At 40.4% G+C, this 22,130-nt stretch overlaps 1 protein-coding gene across 1 annotated transcript in view; it reads right to left on the reverse strand.

Moving 5' to 3' along the window:
• DROSHA (drosha, ribonuclease type III) overlaps positions 1-22,130 on the reverse strand; it is a gene marked incomplete at its 3' end in the record, with an annotated part of 53,612 nt that overhangs the window by 22,982 nt on the left and 8,500 nt on the right. The window contains exons 6-13 of the mRNA XM_010148423.1: positions 20,675-20,829; positions 18,057-18,137; positions 15,930-16,016; positions 15,731-15,817; positions 12,611-12,682; positions 8,050-8,131; positions 6,753-6,827; positions 3,216-3,385 (exon numbers count right to left, since the gene is read on the reverse strand). Coding sequence (XP_010146725.1) covers positions 3,216-3,385; positions 6,753-6,827; positions 8,050-8,131; positions 12,611-12,682; positions 15,731-15,817; positions 15,930-16,016; positions 18,057-18,137; positions 20,675-20,829 — 809 coding nt within the window. The remainder of the gene's footprint in view (positions 1-3,215; positions 3,386-6,752; positions 6,828-8,049; positions 8,132-12,610; positions 12,683-15,730; positions 15,818-15,929; positions 16,017-18,056; positions 18,138-20,674; positions 20,830-22,130) is intronic.

A 22,130-nucleotide genomic window follows, 5' to 3' on the forward strand; every position in this document is an offset into this window, starting at 1 on the left:
GACAAGAAAATGTAATGAAAAACACAGCAAGGATTTGTAGGAGGCAGAATGTTGTTCCTTAAACCAGTTCCTTAAAGTCCTGAAATTTAAGTTTATCCAGTTTTGTGGGGTTTGCACAAAGCCAATTTTAAAAATTTTTATCTTCACAAAAGTTGCTTTTTGGTTCTCCCCCCTGTTAACACTAAAAATGAGGAACTTCTCCCATCCCCATCAAAAAAACCAGCCTTGCTACACAACTGTGAGAACCAAGGCGGCAAAATACGACTAACAGAACGTGAAACAATAATTAATACACCAATTATATGCAATACATTTTAGAAAATTACAGACAATATTATCCTATTCAACTGTTTCACATTTTAGACACTTCAATAGAAGGAATCTGATCCTCTGAAGTGTGAAAGGGAGAAGGGCTTTCCACACGCCTGCAGCGGGGTCTGTGTGAAACGTGTGGCTTTGGGATCACTCAAAACCAGACTCTTTCTCTTCATTCATACACCACTGCCTTTGAGTTCTGTCACTCAGTCATAGAGCTGTTCACGGACGCCTGATAACAACCAGGACAAAAGAAGTCCTTGCTCAAGACAATCACAACTGTTCCTTCACTGAGGGCTAGGAGAGGGCTGTAGCTGGGCTGTGCTTCTCTTCCTTCGGCACAGTAACACCAGCTTTCCTCTCTGCTGCTGATTCGGAGGGTTAAACGAACAAACGGCACCACGGGGGAACATACACCACAACCTGGGCATGGGCAGAGAGCACGCAAGCAAATTCGACCTTACTCTTCCAGATTTTTATCCCTGTGTTCTTTTAAAAGAAGTGCTGAGAGGCCACCTAATAATCACAACCTTGCTTTTAAGATCTCATCAAGACCAAAGAAACTCTAACAGAACAGAGACCCATTTTCACTGTTTCCTACTCCAAACCTCATCAAACAAGGCTTTGCTGATAGTACAAGACATGATGAGGTTGCACAGAGATGTAGTAGAAAAGTATGTTAAAATACATGTATTTGTACCAGTGAGAAAAGCAGCAATACTTAAGAAAGAGTGAAACATTTAAAAGGGTTAAAATTTGTCAACCTTTAAATCTATTCCAACACAAAGTTTCAATGCACTAATGAATCACCATGTCTAAATTAAATGGTTTTAAACAATCAGCAATAGTTCAGGATTATTTAAGTAAATGAGATTTATATGCCCATCAATTTTTTTCCCTTCTCCATCATGCAAATGTACATCTCACTTCTAAAAAAAAAATATAATAGATATATAAAACTCAGATCTGCTCACAAGAGGGATTATTATTTCTGAAGTGATGTTGTAGAGGAAAGCAGTAAAATAAAATTTAGTATTTTTACTTTGTTGTGTCAAGTGGATGAAATTGAAGAGCTGTCATTTTCTAATACAGTTTCACATTGTCTCTATAACAAAACTGCTTTATCTTCTAATGTCGCAAAAAGCATAGAAAACACTTTCATACTCAATAGGACATGAGGCAATGAGCAGAAAAAGAATCCACAAACTGAGAAGAAAGTCATTGCAATCTTCTTGGGAGAAAACCCACGTTATAATGATGGCATTATAACATGACAGCATTTCAAAGTGCTGCAGATTTCTTTTATGCTTACATATTATGATGTCCACACAAACCTCTAAAAACATTGTCTTGTAGAAAGCAAAGCTTGTCAGTAAAAAATCACACAAAATCTCAACATTAACACCACCACTCAGAAACTGCACTGCCGTGTGCCACCAGACATTTACAGTTCAACGACACAAGGAAGGAGCATAGACGCGTTCCTTCATGTTAAACAAAAAAAGCAAGTTTTCAGCTATCTGAAAATCAGTGAATCTTCAGCAAAACCACCAAAGTTATGTCAGCATATATCATTCAGATGCTGATTTCCGCGCTGGCATGTACCTTGTATCACAGAAACCACAGGCAACGTTAAGTTAAACAGCTATGGCTGTCTAACAATTTCTGTTATGAGATTCCGGTTTAGTACTCAGTTTTAACCGGCTCGGGTAGAATTTTCCATAGTGAGAGTAGATGTGTATTCTGCCTTTCATCTTCCCACAGATGATCATATTTTCCTTTCAGTTCAGAAAGTTTTAATCAGAATGAAAACAGTCAGCATGAAATCAAGGGAAAAATAAATGGCCCTGCCCAAGTTATGATCAGCTTATAAGGTTCACTCCATGTAATGCTGCCATACTTGAAAAATATGAACTTGAAAAACATATTTAGGAAGTCACCCTGGCTGCAGTTTGGGGACTGGTGTTTCAGTCAGCAAACTAAATTTACCCTTAGGCACGATACCAAGTTGCACTTTTTCTGCAGAAGCCAAAAGTTGAGCTATGAGCAAAGGAGGGAAATGAAGTCAGAGAATGAAAGGTGTTAAAACCGAGAATGCTGCATCCCTGTCTAGAATATTAGGTCCAAAACACGCCTCTAATACTGAGATACCGCTTTGCGATACTGACCAAACCATGGCAACAGAACCCTGCAGCTTTTAGTGCACACATGGATTCTTGTGACCCACATTTTTCACGTGTGAAAGTCAGAAAAGTGGGCTAAATTTACATAAACACTAGTACTGAAATTCAAAGAACACATGCTTTAAAACACTGATTGTTCCAAAAATAATAAGGCCATAAGGGTTTCAAGCTTGGAAGTGAAAATTAATGGATGCACTCATTAATGTACACAAAATTCCTCAGTGTGAGAGCAACACAGAAACAGTGTGGAAAAAAAATCACATTGGCAGAAAGCACCTCTTCTGTATTCAGGGCAGAATCCAGATAGAGCACTTTAAACAGAGCTAGGAGGGGTCAAAAGAGGAAGATGAAAGAAAATAGCAAATAGTTACTAATTCTCTGGTCCTGTGTCAAGGAAAAGAGAATGAGATCATGCGCATGAAGACTGAGAAAATAAGAAAGCAGAGGAGCAAACTACAGTTTCACATACATAAAATGCAGCCATTCCTTTTAATGCAGACACTGAAACAGTGCTCATCTGGAAATCTGCCCTTCAGTAGAGCAGCAGAGGGTGCAATTCTTTGCAGGGTTGTAACAAGTCAATGAACTGTTCCTATAGCAATCTGTAACTGTCACTGGTTATCTTTTCCCTTTCCCATTAGGCCTATAGCAAACCCTCTGAAACAAGACATGTAACGTGTCATTGGGCTGTTTATAAATCAGAATTATGCGCTCTACCATGCCAGGGCTGGTAACAATCATCCCTTTGCATTCTTCTGCGTATTTCTGCCATTCCAGTTCTTCCCACTGAAGCATGTTGGCAATCTCCTCTTCAGGCACCAGAGCTTTATTGCATCGTAACAAGTAGAGGAGAATTTGATGCATTGAGAGTACTTCCTTTCCTCCATCTTAAAAACATAAATAAATAAATAAAACACATTTCAGACATTCAGTCCTAAAGCATGAGCAAAAGAGAAAATATGCAGAACACAAAATCTTTGGATGAGCAAAATAAAATGCAAAATGCTTAAGCGACTTGACAAATATGAAGGCAAATGTTTTATTGATGAATAGATGAATACTGCACACGCATAAACACCCCGCTGGACTGGAAGCAATAACGGTAATGGTAGCAAGAATAACAGTTTCATCACACTGTAAAGCTGAAGTTACTAACTTTCCTGAAGAAACTTCAAAATGAGCAGGCAGAACAATCAGTTACATTGTCCAGTAATATCTTCCTTCTCACACTTCTATCATTCTTTTTACAACGGTAGTTAAAAAGCCTTTAGGCATTTATGCAGCTTTTTTAAAGAACACTCAAAATTTTACAGGATACTCCTGGATGAACGTAGCAAATTATAATTTTAAATTTGTCTGTAGTGCTTACACGCTCAACCTGCACTAATGAAGACTAAGGAGCCTCATGCTGCCTTCTATCACTAAATGAATCAAAGGCACGTGAAAACTGCTAAATACTACTGAGACCCCAGGAAACACACACAGCAAAGGCTGCTTGTAACAAAAGAAGACAGTACAGTAAACAACTGACTGGCTCCAGGTAGCCAGTTACAGATGTGAAGATGCAAACAGGAAAGACGAGTGACGGTCCTGACAGACCACCACACACGGGCTGTTCAAATTCAGTACGTCTGCTCATGTGAGTAAAAAGACAGACATGTTACTCCAGTGCTTTAATTCTGACACACGCCAACAGAGCTGTCTCCAAGTTTCATCCTCTCAGAGCACCAACCTTGATTTCCCTTCCTCAGGGAGCAGGAGCAACCTGGTCCTGCCACTGAGTACATTCCCTCCATCACTGCACACACAAAAAAAGGAATGGAGAAAAAACAGAAGCAAAGCCTTAGAGCAATATGGGGGACCACGCACAAGGAATGTGACCAAACAGGAGAAAAGCCCCACTGAACTACCCCGTAACAGCGGTGCTGCGTAAGATGATCTCCTCTGCAAGGCATGAGAGGGAACAAGCGCTCCTCTTACTTCAGCCGGGATTACAGCACCATGGTACAGAAAAGATGAAAGGGAGTGATATCACTTGGCCTCTTAGAACAAATAACCTCACTCATATTCCAAGAGGCAATCTTAAATGTGGAAAATACACCCCAAACCTCACTAGACAGTATTTCCAAATAGCTACAGGACATTTTTTTTACATGTGCAACATTCAAAATTTCCCCCCTTCAAATTAAGGGGGATTCAGTTTCCAAGACTCTTGTCTTCATCAACAACCAGATTACGCTGTCACACAGGAGGTAGCCCGTGCCCAACAATCACTAAAAAAACCAAAAGGTGTAGCCTTACTCCCCAAAGACTGCATACAGGACGGGTACAGGTTGCTGCAGACAGCTGTGCTAAACAATGGTTAGACACCTGACCTTTCCTAGGTCAGAACACACAGTACTTGGGACCTCAGATGGTTTTTTCTAGTCTTTCACTTTCTTAATATATTTATCATCATAAAAATCTATGACAATGAATACAATACAGCAACTCTTCCGCGTGCTGTGCGCCTCTGGCACTCAGTAAACCCAGTATGATTGGCTCCAAGCTCAGAGCTACCCCAAGGCCCATCTCTAAGTAATCCACGTAGAAAACCTGACATCCCAGACTTCCTGTTTTTAGACCATGTCAGAAAAAGAAGAAAGAAAGAAAACCAGAGGGGATGGGAAATCACTAATTCATTTCTACCTTTAAAGAGACATTTGATGGATGTGCAGAGATCTGTTGCACCAATATGTCTTCTTTGATTAGACACAGATAAATAATGTTTTGCAAACATACCTGAAGGATATAGATTCCCACTCTCTGGAAATTAAAAATGTTCAAGGATATCTCAAAGAATAATCAATACTAAATGCAAACTTGATTAAAAAAAAAAAAAAATCTGTCAAAGATGGTAAAAGCCAAATATAGATGCAGAAATATCAGGAAAAAGACATCTTTTATAAAGAGATAGAAGGCTGGGAACCTTAAAGAAGCAGCACACAGGAATACATGTTTTAGAGACGTATCTCTTCCTATCAGTAAACAATCCAAGAGCACAGAAAGAGCTGACTTCTAAACTAAAATGAAACAAATCAGAATATTAAAAAAAACCCAAAATACAGGAAAACATCCTCAAGCTACACAAACCAGGCAGGTCAAACTTGTTTTTTCACTTTGCGATGAGGTCAAGTTAATCAGCCACATGTGGCTTGATGGCTTATTTTGTAAATTGCTTCAGCAGAACCAAATCAGTGTTTGTTAGCAAGCCTCAGAGCTCTGCTTCTGACTGAACAGTGCCGTGTATCCAGGAAGGAACAACAGTTAGAAATATAGTCATCTAGCCATCAGTACTCTCCACAATAACGAGCCAAACCTCATTTAGCTACAACTATAATTAATACCCCAACTAAGTTGCAAAGCCCAGAGCAGAAAACACCTCCAGGCCACAGCTCTCTTGATGAAGATTGTTCCCTGTCTCATCTGCACGCCCAGTCCATCCTGGACGCATCCTCCTGTCCACACAACCCTCCTGGAGCAATCACCGGCAGGATCTCAGCAGGACACATCTTCAATAGAGCTATGACATTTACATCAACTGAAAGTCTGTCCTAATGTCTCAGGATGTGTTAAATGCCTGCGTAAGCTGTTCACTCAACACGAGTGCAATGCACCACGCTGAAGCTTGTCCTTGGCTGGCAGGCTAGGGTTGAATTGCATTGGAATGGTGTTTTCTGTCTTTCACCATTTGCTGCAAGGTCTAAGCTTGCAGTAGAGAAAGGAACAATCAGAACAGCATGTGCTCAGGGGTGCCAATCATGCTGACCCTCAAGATTGCACATCAAGAATTTTGATATAATCACACAGCATCCTGAAAAGCAGGAGACATGGAATTCAGTTTCAGGTGTGAGATTAGGTAATAGCACTCCTCAAATGCTCCATCACAGGGCAGGACAAGGATGAGCCAGCACTGCCTAAAATAACCACATCAGAGAGAAAAGCTGGAAGCAAGACTTGGCCTGTCCACCTGAATCCCAGTTCTGAGTAAACCTTCCACACTACCAGCAAGCACTAAAGGCTTCAGATGGAAGCACCAGATCGCTCCACTGACTGAATCATTTGACTTGCAGTAAGTTGGTTTGGGTTGGTTGGTTGGTTTGGTGGGTTTTTTTATTTTTGTGAGGGGGAGTCGGGGGAGGTAGAGGGGTTAGAGGTTTATTTTTGGTGATTTTTAGTTCTAATTTCCATAAAACTACATAATAAAAAAATTACCTGGAAGAAATCTCACAAATCGTGGCATGAAATGAAATCTGGGGCAGGAAATAGAATCATTTTCAAGTGAAGGACCTTAAATACAAAAAAAAAAAATACGGAAAATTTAATGTACAGCAAGATACTTGCAAAAGAAAAAAATTCAAAAGGTGGCAACCGAGCTGCAGATGAAATCCATGCAAGGCGATTACATTTAACAAGGCCTAAGTTTCAATCAGAAAAGTAAGAAAATGCACAACGAAGAGCCACAGAGTAAAAATTCTAGTGAGTGCTTTCACATGGACGATTCCAAAGAAAGCTACAGTAACTTTAAAAGGATCTAACAACACCACAGTAGTTTTATTTAAAACAGTGAAAGATATATACATATCTGTAATTCATTCACTTAAGCTAGTGTTTGTGTCTGTAAGGCTTATTAGTCCCTCCCAATTAGTGGGGTGGTTTGGGTTTTTTTGCTTCCTATTTCAGCATACAAAGCTTTGCGAGAAAATAAAACCAAAACAAGTACGTGGGTTTAAACAAGAAAGAACCATCATCACCAGTGATAGGAAAGACAACATTGATACTAGAATACATTTAGTATCAAACCAGAGAAGGCCACACAAAATGTATGAAACCAGAATACTCCTCCGTGTAACTGCAGTGTGTGCAGAGTGCATCTCCACCAAGTCAAGGCAGCAAAACACACCTACAGGTTCTGAAATGAAATCCCTTTGATGTTCTCTGTTTTCTTTTAGACCAAGGGAAGGATCAACCCTGAAATTCTCCTTTGCCAGAGTCTTCACAGAAACGTGTGTTTTCATCTTGTCAAGCCAAAAACATTCAGCTATAATGATGTTATCCCTCTATGTCTGCCTGTGTGTCACTCCTTTGTAAGTTAACTGTAGAGAAATAATGTGTGGGTAACTTGTCTGAAACAGAGACCTGACACCTTGGCTTTGAAAATACCATGCACACGATAATGTGCAGTATTAAACATACAGTAATATTTACTGTTTCATTAAAAAGAACAGTTTTGGATTAAGGAAGAAATTTAGTTTATCTGCGAGAATACAGTGACAAGTTTGTGCATTTTAATTGCTACAACCCACACTAATGAACTCCAATATATTTTATCTTCTTGAGAACAAATTAGAAGTTTAACCCTCTCATGTAAAACAAAATTTAACTTTGTTCTTTTGAGGCCCCTCTCCACTTTCTTCTTTTTAAGCCAAAGAACATATTAAAACAGAGTCCTATTTACAAAAGCTGAAATTACTTGGGTTTTGTGTATGTTTTACCCCTAAATAAAATTTACCTTTAAGATTCCAGTCATAGAGCTCCAAAATATCTTTGAATAGATAAGAAGAGAACAGCTCGAGACCTCTCACACAAAAATTCTGGGGAAAGAAAAAACAAACCAGAACTATACTATAATAAATACAATACAAATAATGCTACTAACATACAGTTAAATAAAATAATTAAAGAAGTTTAGCAAACACTGGACACTGGGCTTTGGAAACAGTATTGATATGTCTGTAATCATCTAGAGTAACAGAGTCACAGAACAGTTTGGGTTGGAAGGGACCTAAAAGATCACCTCATTCCAACCCCCCTGCCATGGGCAGGGACACCTTGCGCTAGACCAGGTTGCTCAAAGCCTCATCCAGCCTGGCCTTGAACACTTCCAGGGATGGGGCATCCACAGCTTCTCTGGGCAACCTGTTCCAGTGCCTCACCACCCTCTCTGTGAAGAATTTCTTCCTGATATCTAATCTAAACCTCCCCGCTTTCAACTTAAACATGTAGCACAGTGGCCTGTTGCATGTATATGACATCAGCTATAAATTGCACGTATATGGTATCAGCCATGAATTCCAAACCCATCAACACAATCTCTTTGCAAGAAAGCATTAGTAAAGACGGTTGCTGTAGCCAACCGCTGTAGCCATTCGCCAGGAGTCAAAAAACAAGTCCAATTCCCTATTTTGCTTGGTGGCTATTTGGTATTTTAGCACAAGATGCAGAGACAACGCAGCAGATTCACTAACAGAAAATTAATTCCTTTGATCACATTAATCTCGCTGAGGAATTTCAGGGCTCTTGCATATATTTAGATGCTGTTAAGTAACAAAAAAAGAGCTAACAAGAAAGAAAAGCGTAAATATATGTGACTAAATTAAACACTGATCCTATCGTTGTAGTTAATATGCAGGGGTGTTTCTGTACCTACACATGCTGTTCCACTGCAGCAATTTACTTCACAAAGTGGCATCACCTGAGATTAATTTGTATTAAAAAAAACCCAACAGATTATGAACTGGATGTGCTTGTTTGTATCCACAGGAAATTTGTTTTGGCAACATCTTATATTAAGTACTGATAAGCAATCTTCAGAGCTTCAAATTCATGATTAAATTTCAGCTCTGCCACTGACCTGGCAACAAGTCATAGAATCATGGAATGTTTGGGGTTTGAAGGGACCTTAAAGATCATCTAGTTCCAACCTCCCTGACATGGGCAGGGACTGTGGATGCATCTCATCAGGTCTCATAAACTTGAGTACCTTCAGGCTCCTTAGATGGTCTCAAACCTGGTGTTTCTTCAGTGGGTGGTTCTCCATTCTCCCAGTCCCTGCCTTTGCCTTCTGTGACCTGGATGGTGTGGCTTGAGCACTTGGTGGTGAAGAGCGAGGCAAAGTCATTGAGTACCTCAGCCTTCTCCATATCCTGGGTAACCAGGTCTCCTGCCTTACTCTGGAGAGGCCCCCCCATTTTCCTTAGTCTTCCTTTTATCACTGATGTACCTATAGAAGCTTTTCTTGTTGAACTTGATGTCTCTGGCTAGATTTAATTCTATCAGGGTTTTAGCTTCCCTAACCTGATCCCTGGATGCTCGAACAATTTCTCTGTTTCCTCCTGGGCTTCTTGTCCTTGCTTCCACCCTCTGTAGGCTTCCCTTCTCTGTCTGAGTTTGTTCAGAAGCTCCTTGTTTATCCATGCTGGCCTCCTGGCATTCTTACCTGACTTCTCCTTTGTTAAGATGCATCATTCCTGAGTTTGAAGGTGATCTTTGAATATTAACCAGCTTTCTTGGGTCCCTTTTCCCTCAAGGGCTTTATCCCGTAGTAGTCTAGGAAGCAGATCCCTGAGGAGGCCAAATTCTGCTCTCCTGAAGCCCAAGGCAGAGAGCTTGCTGTGCACCGTGCTAACTGCCCTAAGAATCTTGAACTCCACCAGTTCAGGGTCACCACAGCCAAGGCTGCCTTTGAGCTTCACATCTCCCATCAGCCCCTACTTGCTGGTAAGAACAAGGTCCAGCACAGCACCTCTTCCTTGTTGGCTCTTCCATGACTTGGAGAAGAAAGTTATCATCAGTGCATTCCAGGAACCTACTGGATTGTTTATGCCCTGCCATGCTGTCCCTCCAACAGATAACGCGGTGATTGAAGTCCCCCATGAGGACCAGGACTTGTGAATGTGAGGCTGCTCCTATCTTGTCTGTAGAGGGCCTCATCTGCTCGGTCTTCCTGATTGGGTGGCCTGTGACAGACACCCTTCCCCCCTCCCAAATGTCACCTCTCTTGGCTCTTCCTTTAATCCTGACCATAAGCTCTCAGTTGCCTCCTCATCCATCCTCAGGCAGAGCTCCCTGCACTCCAAATGATTACTGAGATAGAGGGTGACACCCTCTCCTCACCTCCCCTGCCTGTCCTTCCTAAAGGGCCTGTATCCCTCCTTTCCAATGCTCCAGTAATAGAAGCCATTCCACCACATCTCTGTGATGACAATAAGATCATAGCCCTGCAGGTGTGCGCATGTCTCTAACTCCTCTCATTCCCTATGTTACATGCCATTTAAATTGGGCCCTGGATGAAGCTGACTTACTGTCTGGAGTGACTGGAATTCCTTTGTGCTGCTTTTCAGGTGCCCTCCTGCTGACCTGCGATTCTTCTCCAGGCTCTGGTCATCTATTTCAGGCACTGGCATCAAACTGGTAGGACTGTGATGGATTGAGTCTTTTGTTTAAAGTCCATCTTTTGTTTAAAGTCCTCTTCACCCACTTGGCAAGCCTACGACCAAAGATGCTCTTCCCTTTCCCTGAAAAATGCATGTCATCAGTCCCCAGCAGATCAGGTTTCTCTAAGTAAGTCCCATGGTCTGAGTAGCTGAACTCCTGGCTGTGGCATCAGTCTTGTAACCGTTTGCTGATTTGCAGATTTGACTGGCCCTTTCAAACCACCTCCCTTTTACTGGGAGGACTGATGAGGAGACATCCTGTGCCTCAGAGTTCCTTATCACTGCTCCCAGGGCTCTGTAATCCTTCTTGATACTTCTGAGACTGGTCCTGGATGTATCACTGGTGACCATGTGAAACAGCAGCAGCGGATTATAAGCCAGTGGACTGTACGAGGCTTGGCAGTCGGTCAGTGACACCCCTGATACGAGCCCCCAGTAAGTAGCACACCTCTCCGGAGTGTGTCAGGTCAGAAAACAGGTGAGACTGTACCTCTCGGAAGACAGTCCCCTACTGCCATCACCCCTCGCCTTTTCTTAGTTACACTGGTTGTTGTACGGGGATCAGATGGCGCTGCCTTACCCAGCTCCAGCATCTCTCCTGATGCGATAGGCCTTTCCTCTTCAGTCTGCAGAGAGGGGAAGCAGTTCTGCAAAGGCACGTCAGGCTCTGGGGGAAGTCTCTTCCATGTGCCAGTCTTAGAATCATAGAATAATAGAATGGTTTGGGTTGGAAGGGACCTTAAAGATCTAGTTCCAACCACCCTGCCATGGGCAGGGACACCTTGCCCTAGACCAGGTTGCTCAAAGCCTCATCCAGCCTGGCTTTGAAGACATCCAGGGATGGGGCATGCACAACATCTCTGGGCAACCTGTCCCAGTGCCTCACCACCCTCTCAGTGAAGAATTTCTTCCTGATATCTAATCTAAACCTCCCTGATTTCAATTTGCACCCATTACCCCTTGTCCTATCACTACAGGCTCTTGTAAAAAGTCCTCTCCCAGCACCCCTGTAGGCCCCCTTCAGATACTGGAAAGCTGCAATGAGGTCTCCTCGGAGCCTCCTCTTCTCCAGGCTGAACAAGCCCAATTCTTGCAGCCTTTCGTCATAGCAGAGGTGCTCCAGCCCTCTGATCATCTTCATGGCCCTCCTCTGGACTCGCTCCAAGTGGTCAATATCCTTCTGATATTCTGTCTTGCCACTGAAGCCGTTCATTCTTCTGCATTACTGGCCCTCCTTCTGTGTGAGCTAGTGTGGGAGTCTGTGGCTGTTTGGCCATGGGCTGTGGGTGTACTGCAGACTGCACGGTGAACCAGCTGTCTCCTCGGTCTCCCTGATGTTACGCAGCCTTCTCGCCGCCTCCTGCAGCTCAGCCACATGCTGCGGGAGGTTCTTCACCCAGGCACACCTTGTGCCTGCCCCAGGAGAAAGGTCTGGGCACTTCTGCAGCCCAAGGTCTGCACTGCAGCCTCTCCCTTCAGCAGCTCCGTCTGGGTGGAGGCCTTGGCCACCGCTGGGGTAGACCGTGCGGACCTCCACATGCCTTATTTTTGTCATATCCATAAAAGAAGGGTAATGCCTAACTCAGCTTACAGAGTACCTGACATGTATTGTATATAACTAAAGTGAAAAGAAGCTGTGGATATAAGCACTTCTTACTATTTGATTTTAGTATATGATAGCCTAGGTGGGTGGATTTATGCCAGTACCTGCGAGTGCAAGCTCCTTTTCAGCCATTCTTTCAGAATACAGCCTGTCTCTTAGAGACTTCACAAGACGGAATTCTGAAGGGTTTAATCCATTAAGCATATCAACAACATAAAACTCACTTTGACTTTTTGGCTACTTATCCTTCTTACCTCAGGCATCATCTCCTCAATGAAATGAATTGTATAGTCAATGTTAAATCTGATTACTTTACATAGAGGAATCTGGAAGGAAAATAGAAATTCAGCATGAAAAACTATACAGCATCAAATGTATAGTGAATACAACTTTGTATGCATAGGTAATACTGTCTGTTGAAAAGGGCACTTACCGAAACAGCTGCTCTGGGGGATCATGCAAAGACAGGAACACGAGCATGTGCAAGAGAAGTAACAGTTCTAACCTTCACCTCTATAATAACACAGGGCTGACAGGAGGGATGGTGAAGGAAGATTTAATAATGCCATCTACTGGAGGTTAAATTTTGTTCAGAAGAAAAAGCAAAGCTCAGTAAACCTGTATCTTCTCTCACTTGTATATGTGGAAGTGAATTTATTGTTGGTGACACAAGATGTCAGACTGATACAGTGAACTGAAGGCAAGGTGGTTTTAGCACACTGTCAATTCTCTTAGCTATACTGTCTTAAAGTATGATTTTAAGTCATGGCAATATAATGTAAGAACTTCAGGATAAATTTATAGGCTTATACTAATTTCATCTAATATACTTAGAAGTTCACTCAACTAACTAGTAAGATAAGCATCTAATTCCTTTTTTTCACCTTTGAAAAAAGGTTTCTTTGTTTGCAAAGTCCATGGACTGTCGAAGGTGTGTGTTTGTTTAGTTTTTCTTAATAGGATTTTTTCTTAAAGCAAAAAAGCTGAATTTCTAAAAGCCTACAGAAATGCTTAATCCAAGCCTACACATTCACAGCTCTTAGGAAGTTTTACTATTCACTGGCCTTGCAAGCACAAAGGAATCTCAGAACAATTCAGTTGTCTGTGAAAGCGAGGCAACCCAAGGTTATTTTGCATTGATAAGCACACAAATATCTGAATGGTCCTCGGGTTGCACTGAAGATAACAGACTTAGCAGAGGTGCAAAATTCTGCTTGAATCTTCTTGCAGCCCACTGTCAAACATTTGACTATTTTGTCTACAACAATCTGTTGATATCTGCATGATAAACTACGGAGCTGCACCAAGCTACCAAACTAAAAATTGCATTTTCTACAATTTTCAATACAACATTATTTGTGAATACAAGAATAAAAAAAACTTGGAAACCAAATTTTCCATTTAGTATCTGAGGAGAAGAAAACCTGCCACATTTAAATCATCACGGCTTTTTTTGAGGGGAGGGGGGCAGGGCGGGCATGTTATGGAATATATATACACACACACGGGGTGTTTGCTTACTTTCTAACATGTAAGTTCAATCAGGAAAGGAAATTCTGATTCAGAAACTCAGTAGCCTGGGATATTTTCCTTTGTTTTGAATAGAAAATGAATGCTTTATTTAAGAGACCACGACCAAATTCTCCATGAATTAGAGTTTCATGTACACAAGCAAATACATAGCAAAGGAACATGTGGTCGGTACTACAAAATTGGTAGTTATATTGACCGATTTATAATTTATCTTGACTGTACTAACCATTTTCCCTAATATCTGACTCGCTCAATTATTACTGAGTAAGAATAATAACAGAAATAAGACTCCTAACAGTGTGCAAAGCTAATACTTCAAATTGTAGAAATTGGGCTCATCTAAAGATGTTGGTGTTTGGATTTCTATTTTTGCTACCTTTTGCCACCTCCCTTTTATCAAATATGTTCCAAAATGTCTCTCGAACAGCAGTTTTTATGTTGCCAAAAATCACCCCAAGACAGCAAGAGACTCCTTCCAAGAGACTTTATACCTGTTAGTAACAGGAACTGACAATAGTGTTGCTTTGCATTCAACTCTGTAAAAAAATAATCATTCACTGATGATGACTTCACTTATTTGGAATGAGAAAAAAAATACATGCATTTTGCAGTAAGCATAAGCTCAATGTCTTCACTAACTATTCATGTCAGACAAGAATTTTCCTTGTTCTCTGTATAGGAAAGATTTCCATAACTCTCTGCCTTCCTGTCATGCAGCAGACACAAAAATTATAAAGATAAGGTGGTTTCTCTATCCTTTTAATGGGAGTAAAATAAAACTGTTTCTTTTGTGCTCACTTGCAAAGTGAAAACGTAAAGCCTGGGGACAAGCCTGCCTTGAAGCCCAAGGCCGAGTTAACAACACCAGGCAGGAGTGCTTCCCCCTGCCACACCACAGGCTGACCTCTCCTCTCCCACTGACTTTTTGTCAAGAAGAGTCCCGTCCCCTGCTCAGCAGAAGTAAAACATTGTCATACACATTATGTAAGCAAACTGTCAGGAAAAAAAATACTTTCTTCTCAGTGCTTCTCAGTTCCAGTATTCTTATATCCCAGTCCTGTACTGACAATCATTCCTACACTGGGTTTTGGCATTGGTGGTGTAGGTAGTAATAGGTGTAAAGCCAAGGAAACAAACACTACAGCATTTGAAAAAACAGTTCTTGAAATAACAAGATACCAAAAAATCTTCAAGTGGACAGAAATTAGGTATTTGCATATTTTTCATTCAGATATGGCTACCGGCTTATATTGGAAAAGCAGGGCAGTCAGGTACTAGCAACGTCCTCTTTTTGATATATCTGCTTTCAAAGCTTAGAATTATTTGCCTTTAAATACCTACAACTTTAAATAAAAACCCTAACTTGTCTAGTTCCTGAAGAAGTTGAAGACATGTTAGAAAGTAGCGAATATGTCTAGGTTAGTTTTTAGAACAGAGAAATCCCTTTAGAGTGAATCCCTAAAAGAAGTCCCTTTGTCACCTAAAGGGAAACTATTTTTTTGTTGTTGCTGTTGTTTTTTTGTTTGTTTGTTTGTTTTAAACTTTTCCAACTTAAGAAACCTCCAATTTAAATCCAACTAACAGTTTTATCAAGTTATTCCATGGTTTATTTCACTTTCAAACATCACTCAGATGCACATCACAGTCTCGGTCACAGTTTGAAGACAATGCTTACCACAATGAGTCAAGACAAAACCTGAGATTTATTAGCACAAATCTTTCCACTGTCCCCAGTGCTGGCAAGATGTTTGTAACATTGTTTTAGAGAAGTTCCACTTCAGGGGAGAAACACAGCTTACCTTCCGAACAAATCCCATGTATGTAGGAATGAACATACTTACGTTTGTTAGTGGGGCATGTGCAAGCATTGAGAACCCTTCGAAGATGTATTCATGGTCATCGTACTCAATAACGGTAGGTCTGTCTGTCTAAAAAAAAAAAATCAAACAAAACCACCACAGAGTAAGCAAGAAGCAGTACTACTTCCATCACTGAAAACAAAATTAGAGTCCTAGTTAGAACTATTTATAAAGTACTTACCAAGAAGTTTGTGGGAGGTGACACCGTAATTCGATAGTGGTACAGTCTTCCGGCATTGTTGGTCATGGGGCGACATGGTTTAATGGGCTTAAAGAAAGAGATAAGTAGAATTATGTGTAGAGTCAAGGCAAATTTAGATTAAAAGAGAGAATAAAGCATTTCTAATAGCCATGAAATACGCACTAGGAAAAATTAAATAAAAGCAGGTAGTCATAATTAAGCATTCTGGGAAGAGGGAAAGTGTGGCCTTATCTGTATTTTCACTTTCAGAAATATTTTAAAGATACTCAAAAGGAAAAGAAGGTGAAAAACATTGCTGTAATTTTTTCATTTTCAATTTGAGTCTCCATCTTTCTTACACACAGCAGCTAGTCGTTTACGTACCAGACTAATTCCTTCTTTTGTATAAATTTGTTTCAGGAAACCGATTTTAAAAGCTTGCAAAAAGGAACCTGGACCTCACATGAGAAGATCTCCAAGTCTGTTACCAAGACAGACAGGTATCAGCTCATCTCCTTGGGGCAAATCTGGGGCCTGAAGAGGCGGGATTAGTCTATCACCAGGGAGGCAGGTCTGCTGACCCTGCACTGTCTGCCAGGCTGTAATGCCTGCCTGCGAGGTCCAAAGGCAGCAGTCCATCCCTCCGTGCACTCTGATGCAACACCAAACACCCAGGATTTGTATTTTCTTCCAGCTGGTTCCGAAGCAGTCCAGACCTAAAAATCCTCAGCAGTCAGACAAAACCAGTGTCTCACATATGTCCTACATCCAATTTTCTGCAGTTCAGATCTGGTACATCTGTCTGCTTGGAAAACCAACACCGCAGCAAGCGGAGTACTTCTCTAAACAGGGCTACCAAAGTAGGTCTGACCGCAACGGCAGCACAGCTACAGCGCCGCGCAGCTCTGCGCACTTTGCAAAACCCATCCCATAGGCAGGGCGATTACTCTGGCTGTTCAGCCCTAAACTAAGCTTTGCACTGCTGCAACAAGACAGTAACAAACCAGCTACTTTAAACGTAGGGAAGTTTATCCACAGGACACTGTAAAAACTAGTATATCCTAGGAGATCTTCTGAAACCTCAAATTCCCCGCTGGCCTCGATCCAGGGAGAAGCTGCCTTCATGCAGCAAGTTTTATATATCAGTTTTGTCCTGCTAAAATTTTCTCCCTCCTCCTCTGCAAGGAAAGCACTAGAGATAATGTGAGGAGGAACTGATCATGAACTGGAGTGATTTACGATAAGCTTCAGACCAAAGCCATTTTTCAGAAATGGAATAACTCACAGAAACATTCACAAATCCTTTACTGCAGAGAAATAAAAGAATGCTTCAGTAAATATATATAAAAACACATATTAAAAAATGAAATTATTCAAGAAAAATTACAAATGTAAATTGTAAAAGCTACATATTAATGTTCTCAAATTCTTTCAAACAACTTTTTTTTAGAATGACAAAGTTGGGGGCGGTCCAAGCAATCTTTTATTCTCAGAAACAATATTCATCACAAAGCATGTTCTGTACAAATTGGTATTTCTAAAGAAAACAACCAAATACTATTTCAAAAACATTTTTCAAAAGAAAGGCACTATCATTCTAAAATGTGTTTCAGGAAGCTTTCAGTCATTTTCTCGAATCACATATTCATAAAGACCTTAACAAAACGTTTGACAGTTTGCAGTGCAGACATGCTATAGTCCTAAGGCAAGAACACCTGACAAGCTTCCTGCTCCTGTCAGCAGCAGAATTACTATTTTACTTACTTTTTCTTTTACTGTTAAAGCAATCCTTTCACAAAGAGGGCCCTCATAACATATTCTTCCACTTGAAGATGGTAGATCTTTGATCACAAGTTATTTTTTATGAACGTACTTGTATTTCAGAAACTTAAAAAAAATAAACCAAACTAGAACCAAACAAATACAGGACAACGTTTTTCATAGTTTTCCGGTGGATTGCATTACCAGTACTCTGTTTTAAGTACAATGTTACACAACTCAGTGATTTAGTTGCACAGGAGTTTCCACTCAGCCTGCAAATCACGGGAAAAACCCCTCAAATCAACCCAAGCATGAGTTTACGGCAGCAAGTTTGTATTCATAATTGCAATTCTTGGAATTACTTACCTCTTCACCAGGATAAATGCCATGCCTTATTCCCGTTCGGCGGGCTTTAGCGCTGCACTTGCACAAAGGTCCATCATTCATCTGTCAAAAGCAGAATCAGATTCTATTTTTATTGAAAAATAGCTTTGGAAAAGTATGTTGGTTTTAATGCCCGGAGCACTGATGCTTCTAAAAGCCTGTCATGCTTAGATTAAGTGGATGTTCTTAAGCCAATAAAACTGAAAACAGTATAGATTAATGCTATGTGCAGTTTTCTTACATTAGAACTTCATCACTGTTTCAGAAGCACATGGAAAAAAACTCTCAGCAGAACTGTACCACTCTACTATCATTTACTTCTTTTCCATTCCTTATAAATACAACAGCTCACTGTCTGCTTAAAAAGAAATCCAGGCCCTGAACATGCACATGTAAGTATTTACATGCAAAAATCTCAACATTCAAACAGTTCCACACAGTTCACTGACTGAAATCCCATCCCTGATTAATCCTCCAGCTATGTGGCAAAGCTATCACCCCAACTATGCAAAGCAGACCATTTCAAGATTTTACTTGGTACTTTACAGAAGTAATGGGAACACTTCAGATCCATCCTGTGAGCAGATCAGTAAAAAAGAGGAAGGGGGGGGGAAAAGCATCCACTTCAGTATTCTGCATGGGTTCATCAAGCAGCTAGACCAAAAAGGGCCATTACAGACAGTATAAAGCTAGTGCCTTTTCACTTTCATGAACAAGTTCAATGAAGACTATCGATTACCACAATACCCTAAAGCTTGCCTGAATCCAAGAACTGAAACTTTTTCTTTTAGGCTTCAAAAAAACCCGACAACCTTGCACAATGCACACACGCAAAGGAACATAACAAGTAGAGCACTTCTGGGCTCCTTTGGGAACTCTGTCCTGCCATCCTAACCACAGAGTGACATGACTGCTTTTTGTTCATACACTTTTTTTCACACTCTGAGACAGTCCCAGGAAAATACAGGTTCAACGACATTCAACCATGCTTAAAGGTAAAAGGATACTTCCTGAATGGCTTACGCAGCCACAAAACACAAGGGTTAAAAAATGCAGTCAACAGCAAATTGCTCATCGTTCCCCAAAAAATAAGGGCCTACTGAGGCTATTAAATTAATCATCACAATGCATCACAAATGCACAGAGCAATTGTGAAATGATAAAATGATGTTGAAAGATCCCATTTTTACATAAACTAAGGCCATGGCTTCTAACTTTCTCTGACCAACAGAGCAACACAATGCAGCATGTAACACCTGCAAGGAGAAGGCCACTGTGGCCACAATTTATTTTCTGGCAACTGCCAGCACTGCTGGAGATTATTAAAGGAAAAACTACACTGCACAGAGTGAAGGGTTGGGAAGATCCATCCTACAAATCTGGTTCCATGTCAGCCAGTGTACATGTACGTGCCAGTGTGCACAGCAATCATTCCTGGTTTGTGTAGTGATGGTTAGAAAGCATTTTGACATACCAGATAAATACCTAGGAAAACTTCAACCGTTTTCAAATAAAATCTACTCAGAAGTAGTACAGTGCTGACAAGTTCACCATGATCTGATTTCAGACCCTTCAAGAAAGACGAAGAGTCAGACTCAAGGAAGTTTTTGGGAAAGAAAGTTTTTCAGGAGGAAATACATTCCTGAATCTATTCATCTTCCATTTATTCCACTTCTTTTCATTTAGCCAATATTCTGTTCGGGAACATTACTTTGAAGTGTGCCCAAGAGCTACACAATTTTTTCGGTTAAATATCTAAACAGTTCACTAATTTTGTTTTCCATACAAATAAAAGCAGCTAGCTATGCTCAGTATTTTTTTTTTAACTAGAAGCATAAATATGAGTCTGTAATAGAATATTCAACTGATCTTTGAATTACCACAGTAGCAATAAGCATTGCAGTATCTCTTGGCATTGTGATTTGTTGCACGCTAAACTCATGCATCACACAAAGTGCCAGAAAAATAAATTTACTGAGGTGTCATTTCACGATGAGTTAGAATAGACTGTCAAGTATTTAAGTAAAATACTTAAGTAAGAAAAATGAAGATGGCAAATTTGCAAACAAAAACTAGTCTTCTGTGCAACATATAAATTCAATACAACACTTCATGGGCTCAGCAATTACATTTAATGAGAACTATAATCTCCATGCAATTACAAAAGAACCATTAGACAAGAAATTAGGAGCATTAACTGCATATTTAAAACGTTATTTATCATTATGAGCTGAGAGCTTTTAAGTGAAAAATTTGTAAAGGAGGTAAACATGCTGCCTTTTCTCCATCCCAGAATTCATCTGTGTACCTTTATCTCAGGGCTAAGAGGACAGCATTAGTACACCGTTAGCAATTTAGGTTTTATTAACGCTGTCAGACATGATTCCAGCTGAATAATCCCCAGATTCATGAGCTGGAACCACAATCTTGAAATCAAAAGTAAAGTGCTTTGGAGAGGATGAGCAAGAAAAGGGAAAAGACAGGGTAAAAAAAGTATATTGAAATAGATGTTACTCAGCATTTTTGACAAAAATGCAGAATTTTAGGTCTATAGGGGAGAATGACTTTCAGACACACAGTATTTTTATCTCTCACCGTACCTGCCCTGGATCATTGTACCACAGCTCTTCATGGAGACGATCAGGGTGTGCTTTTTTACGCTTAATTTCTGCAATGACGTCAAAAACTTCCGAATCTGAACTGCTCGAGCAGCTGCTGTCATCTTCAGAGTCACAGTCTGAGTCACTGGAGCTCTCTGAAACACAGGGAAGACAGCATCAGCTGAAACACACTTCCACATACACTCCTCTCCAGTAGCAGTGCATCCCCTAACGTGAGACAGCTCACTGCGGCATACTGAAAGCTACTGAAGTTGCCATTCACACTATCGAAAAGAGGGACAGCAACTGTACTTTTAATTAAAAATGGCAGAAAACGCTATGGATATTAAATGCCTCCTACAACCGCATCTGTTGGTGTGCATGAGAGACTGCTGTTTGGCTGCCCAGGAGCACCACTGATCAGGTGTAGAAGAACCATTTCAGTTACTTGACATTAAGGATCACAGAGCTATAACCAACCCAAGTACTACCATGAAGTTAAAAAAAAAAAAGAAGAGAGTGAGAGAGCAAAGCAGAAGAATACACGAGGTCACCAGCATGAGCTAAATAGAACTTCTTTTTTAAAAGCTAATTCTGCTTGCCGTGAGAAAAGTGTTTATGCATAGTTCCGTTTTACCTAAAAACACTCCCGGCTGTAGCAGGACACTGTCTGTTTAAGAGTTTCAAACCAACACACACATACAGAATTATGACAGGACATGTACCGTTAGATTCAGTTTTCAAAATCAATTATTTCTAACAAATCCATTATCATATACGGATGAAACCACACACAAGAAGAAAACCTGAAACTACAAGCTGAGTGAATCCAGCCCTAAGTTTTTTTTGGAAGCCCTGTTATGTGAGTTTTCCTGACAGACTGTTTCTAAGACATTTTCCTTCGTATTAATTGAAACATTTTTTCAATGTTTCAATTGGGAAGAAGGTAGAACAATGCTAACGGAAAAAAAAAAAAAGTAAGGCGGCCCTAGACTTGGTAAAATCTCTTCTTTGTGGTGTTGTCAAAGTGAAGTTAATAAGTGTCTGGACTTAACAATAAATAAATAAAGAAATAAAGCCCAGAGCCCGATCTTTCATAACACCAACTTCCCGTGTACTTAAAGCGACTCCCTTTCTTATGCATGTCATTCACTCATTTCCACAGACCTCCTTAGCTGCAATTTAAATAAATGTCTCCATAGCCAAGACAGATACCATGACACAAGTCAGGTTTATTATTCTTGGAAAGAGGGATGCAACGTTTCTTTCATTTCAAAGTTTTGACTTAAGAAAAAACATGTTACCACACTGCCAGTGCTTTGAAATATTGTGAAACTGTGCTTTAAAATATGTGTATTTAGTAAATACAAGACTTTCCTTAGTTAAGGGAGAGAGGGAAAATGATATAATATTATTAGTAAACTATGATTTTATTTTTTTTTAAATCAAGATTCAC

This window comes from Eurypyga helias, unplaced genomic scaffold (assembly GCF_000690775.1).
Source record: "Eurypyga helias isolate BGI_N326 unplaced genomic scaffold, ASM69077v1 scaffold4203, whole genome shotgun sequence".
Lineage (NCBI taxonomy): Eukaryota > Metazoa > Chordata > Aves > Eurypygiformes > Eurypygidae > Eurypyga > Eurypyga helias.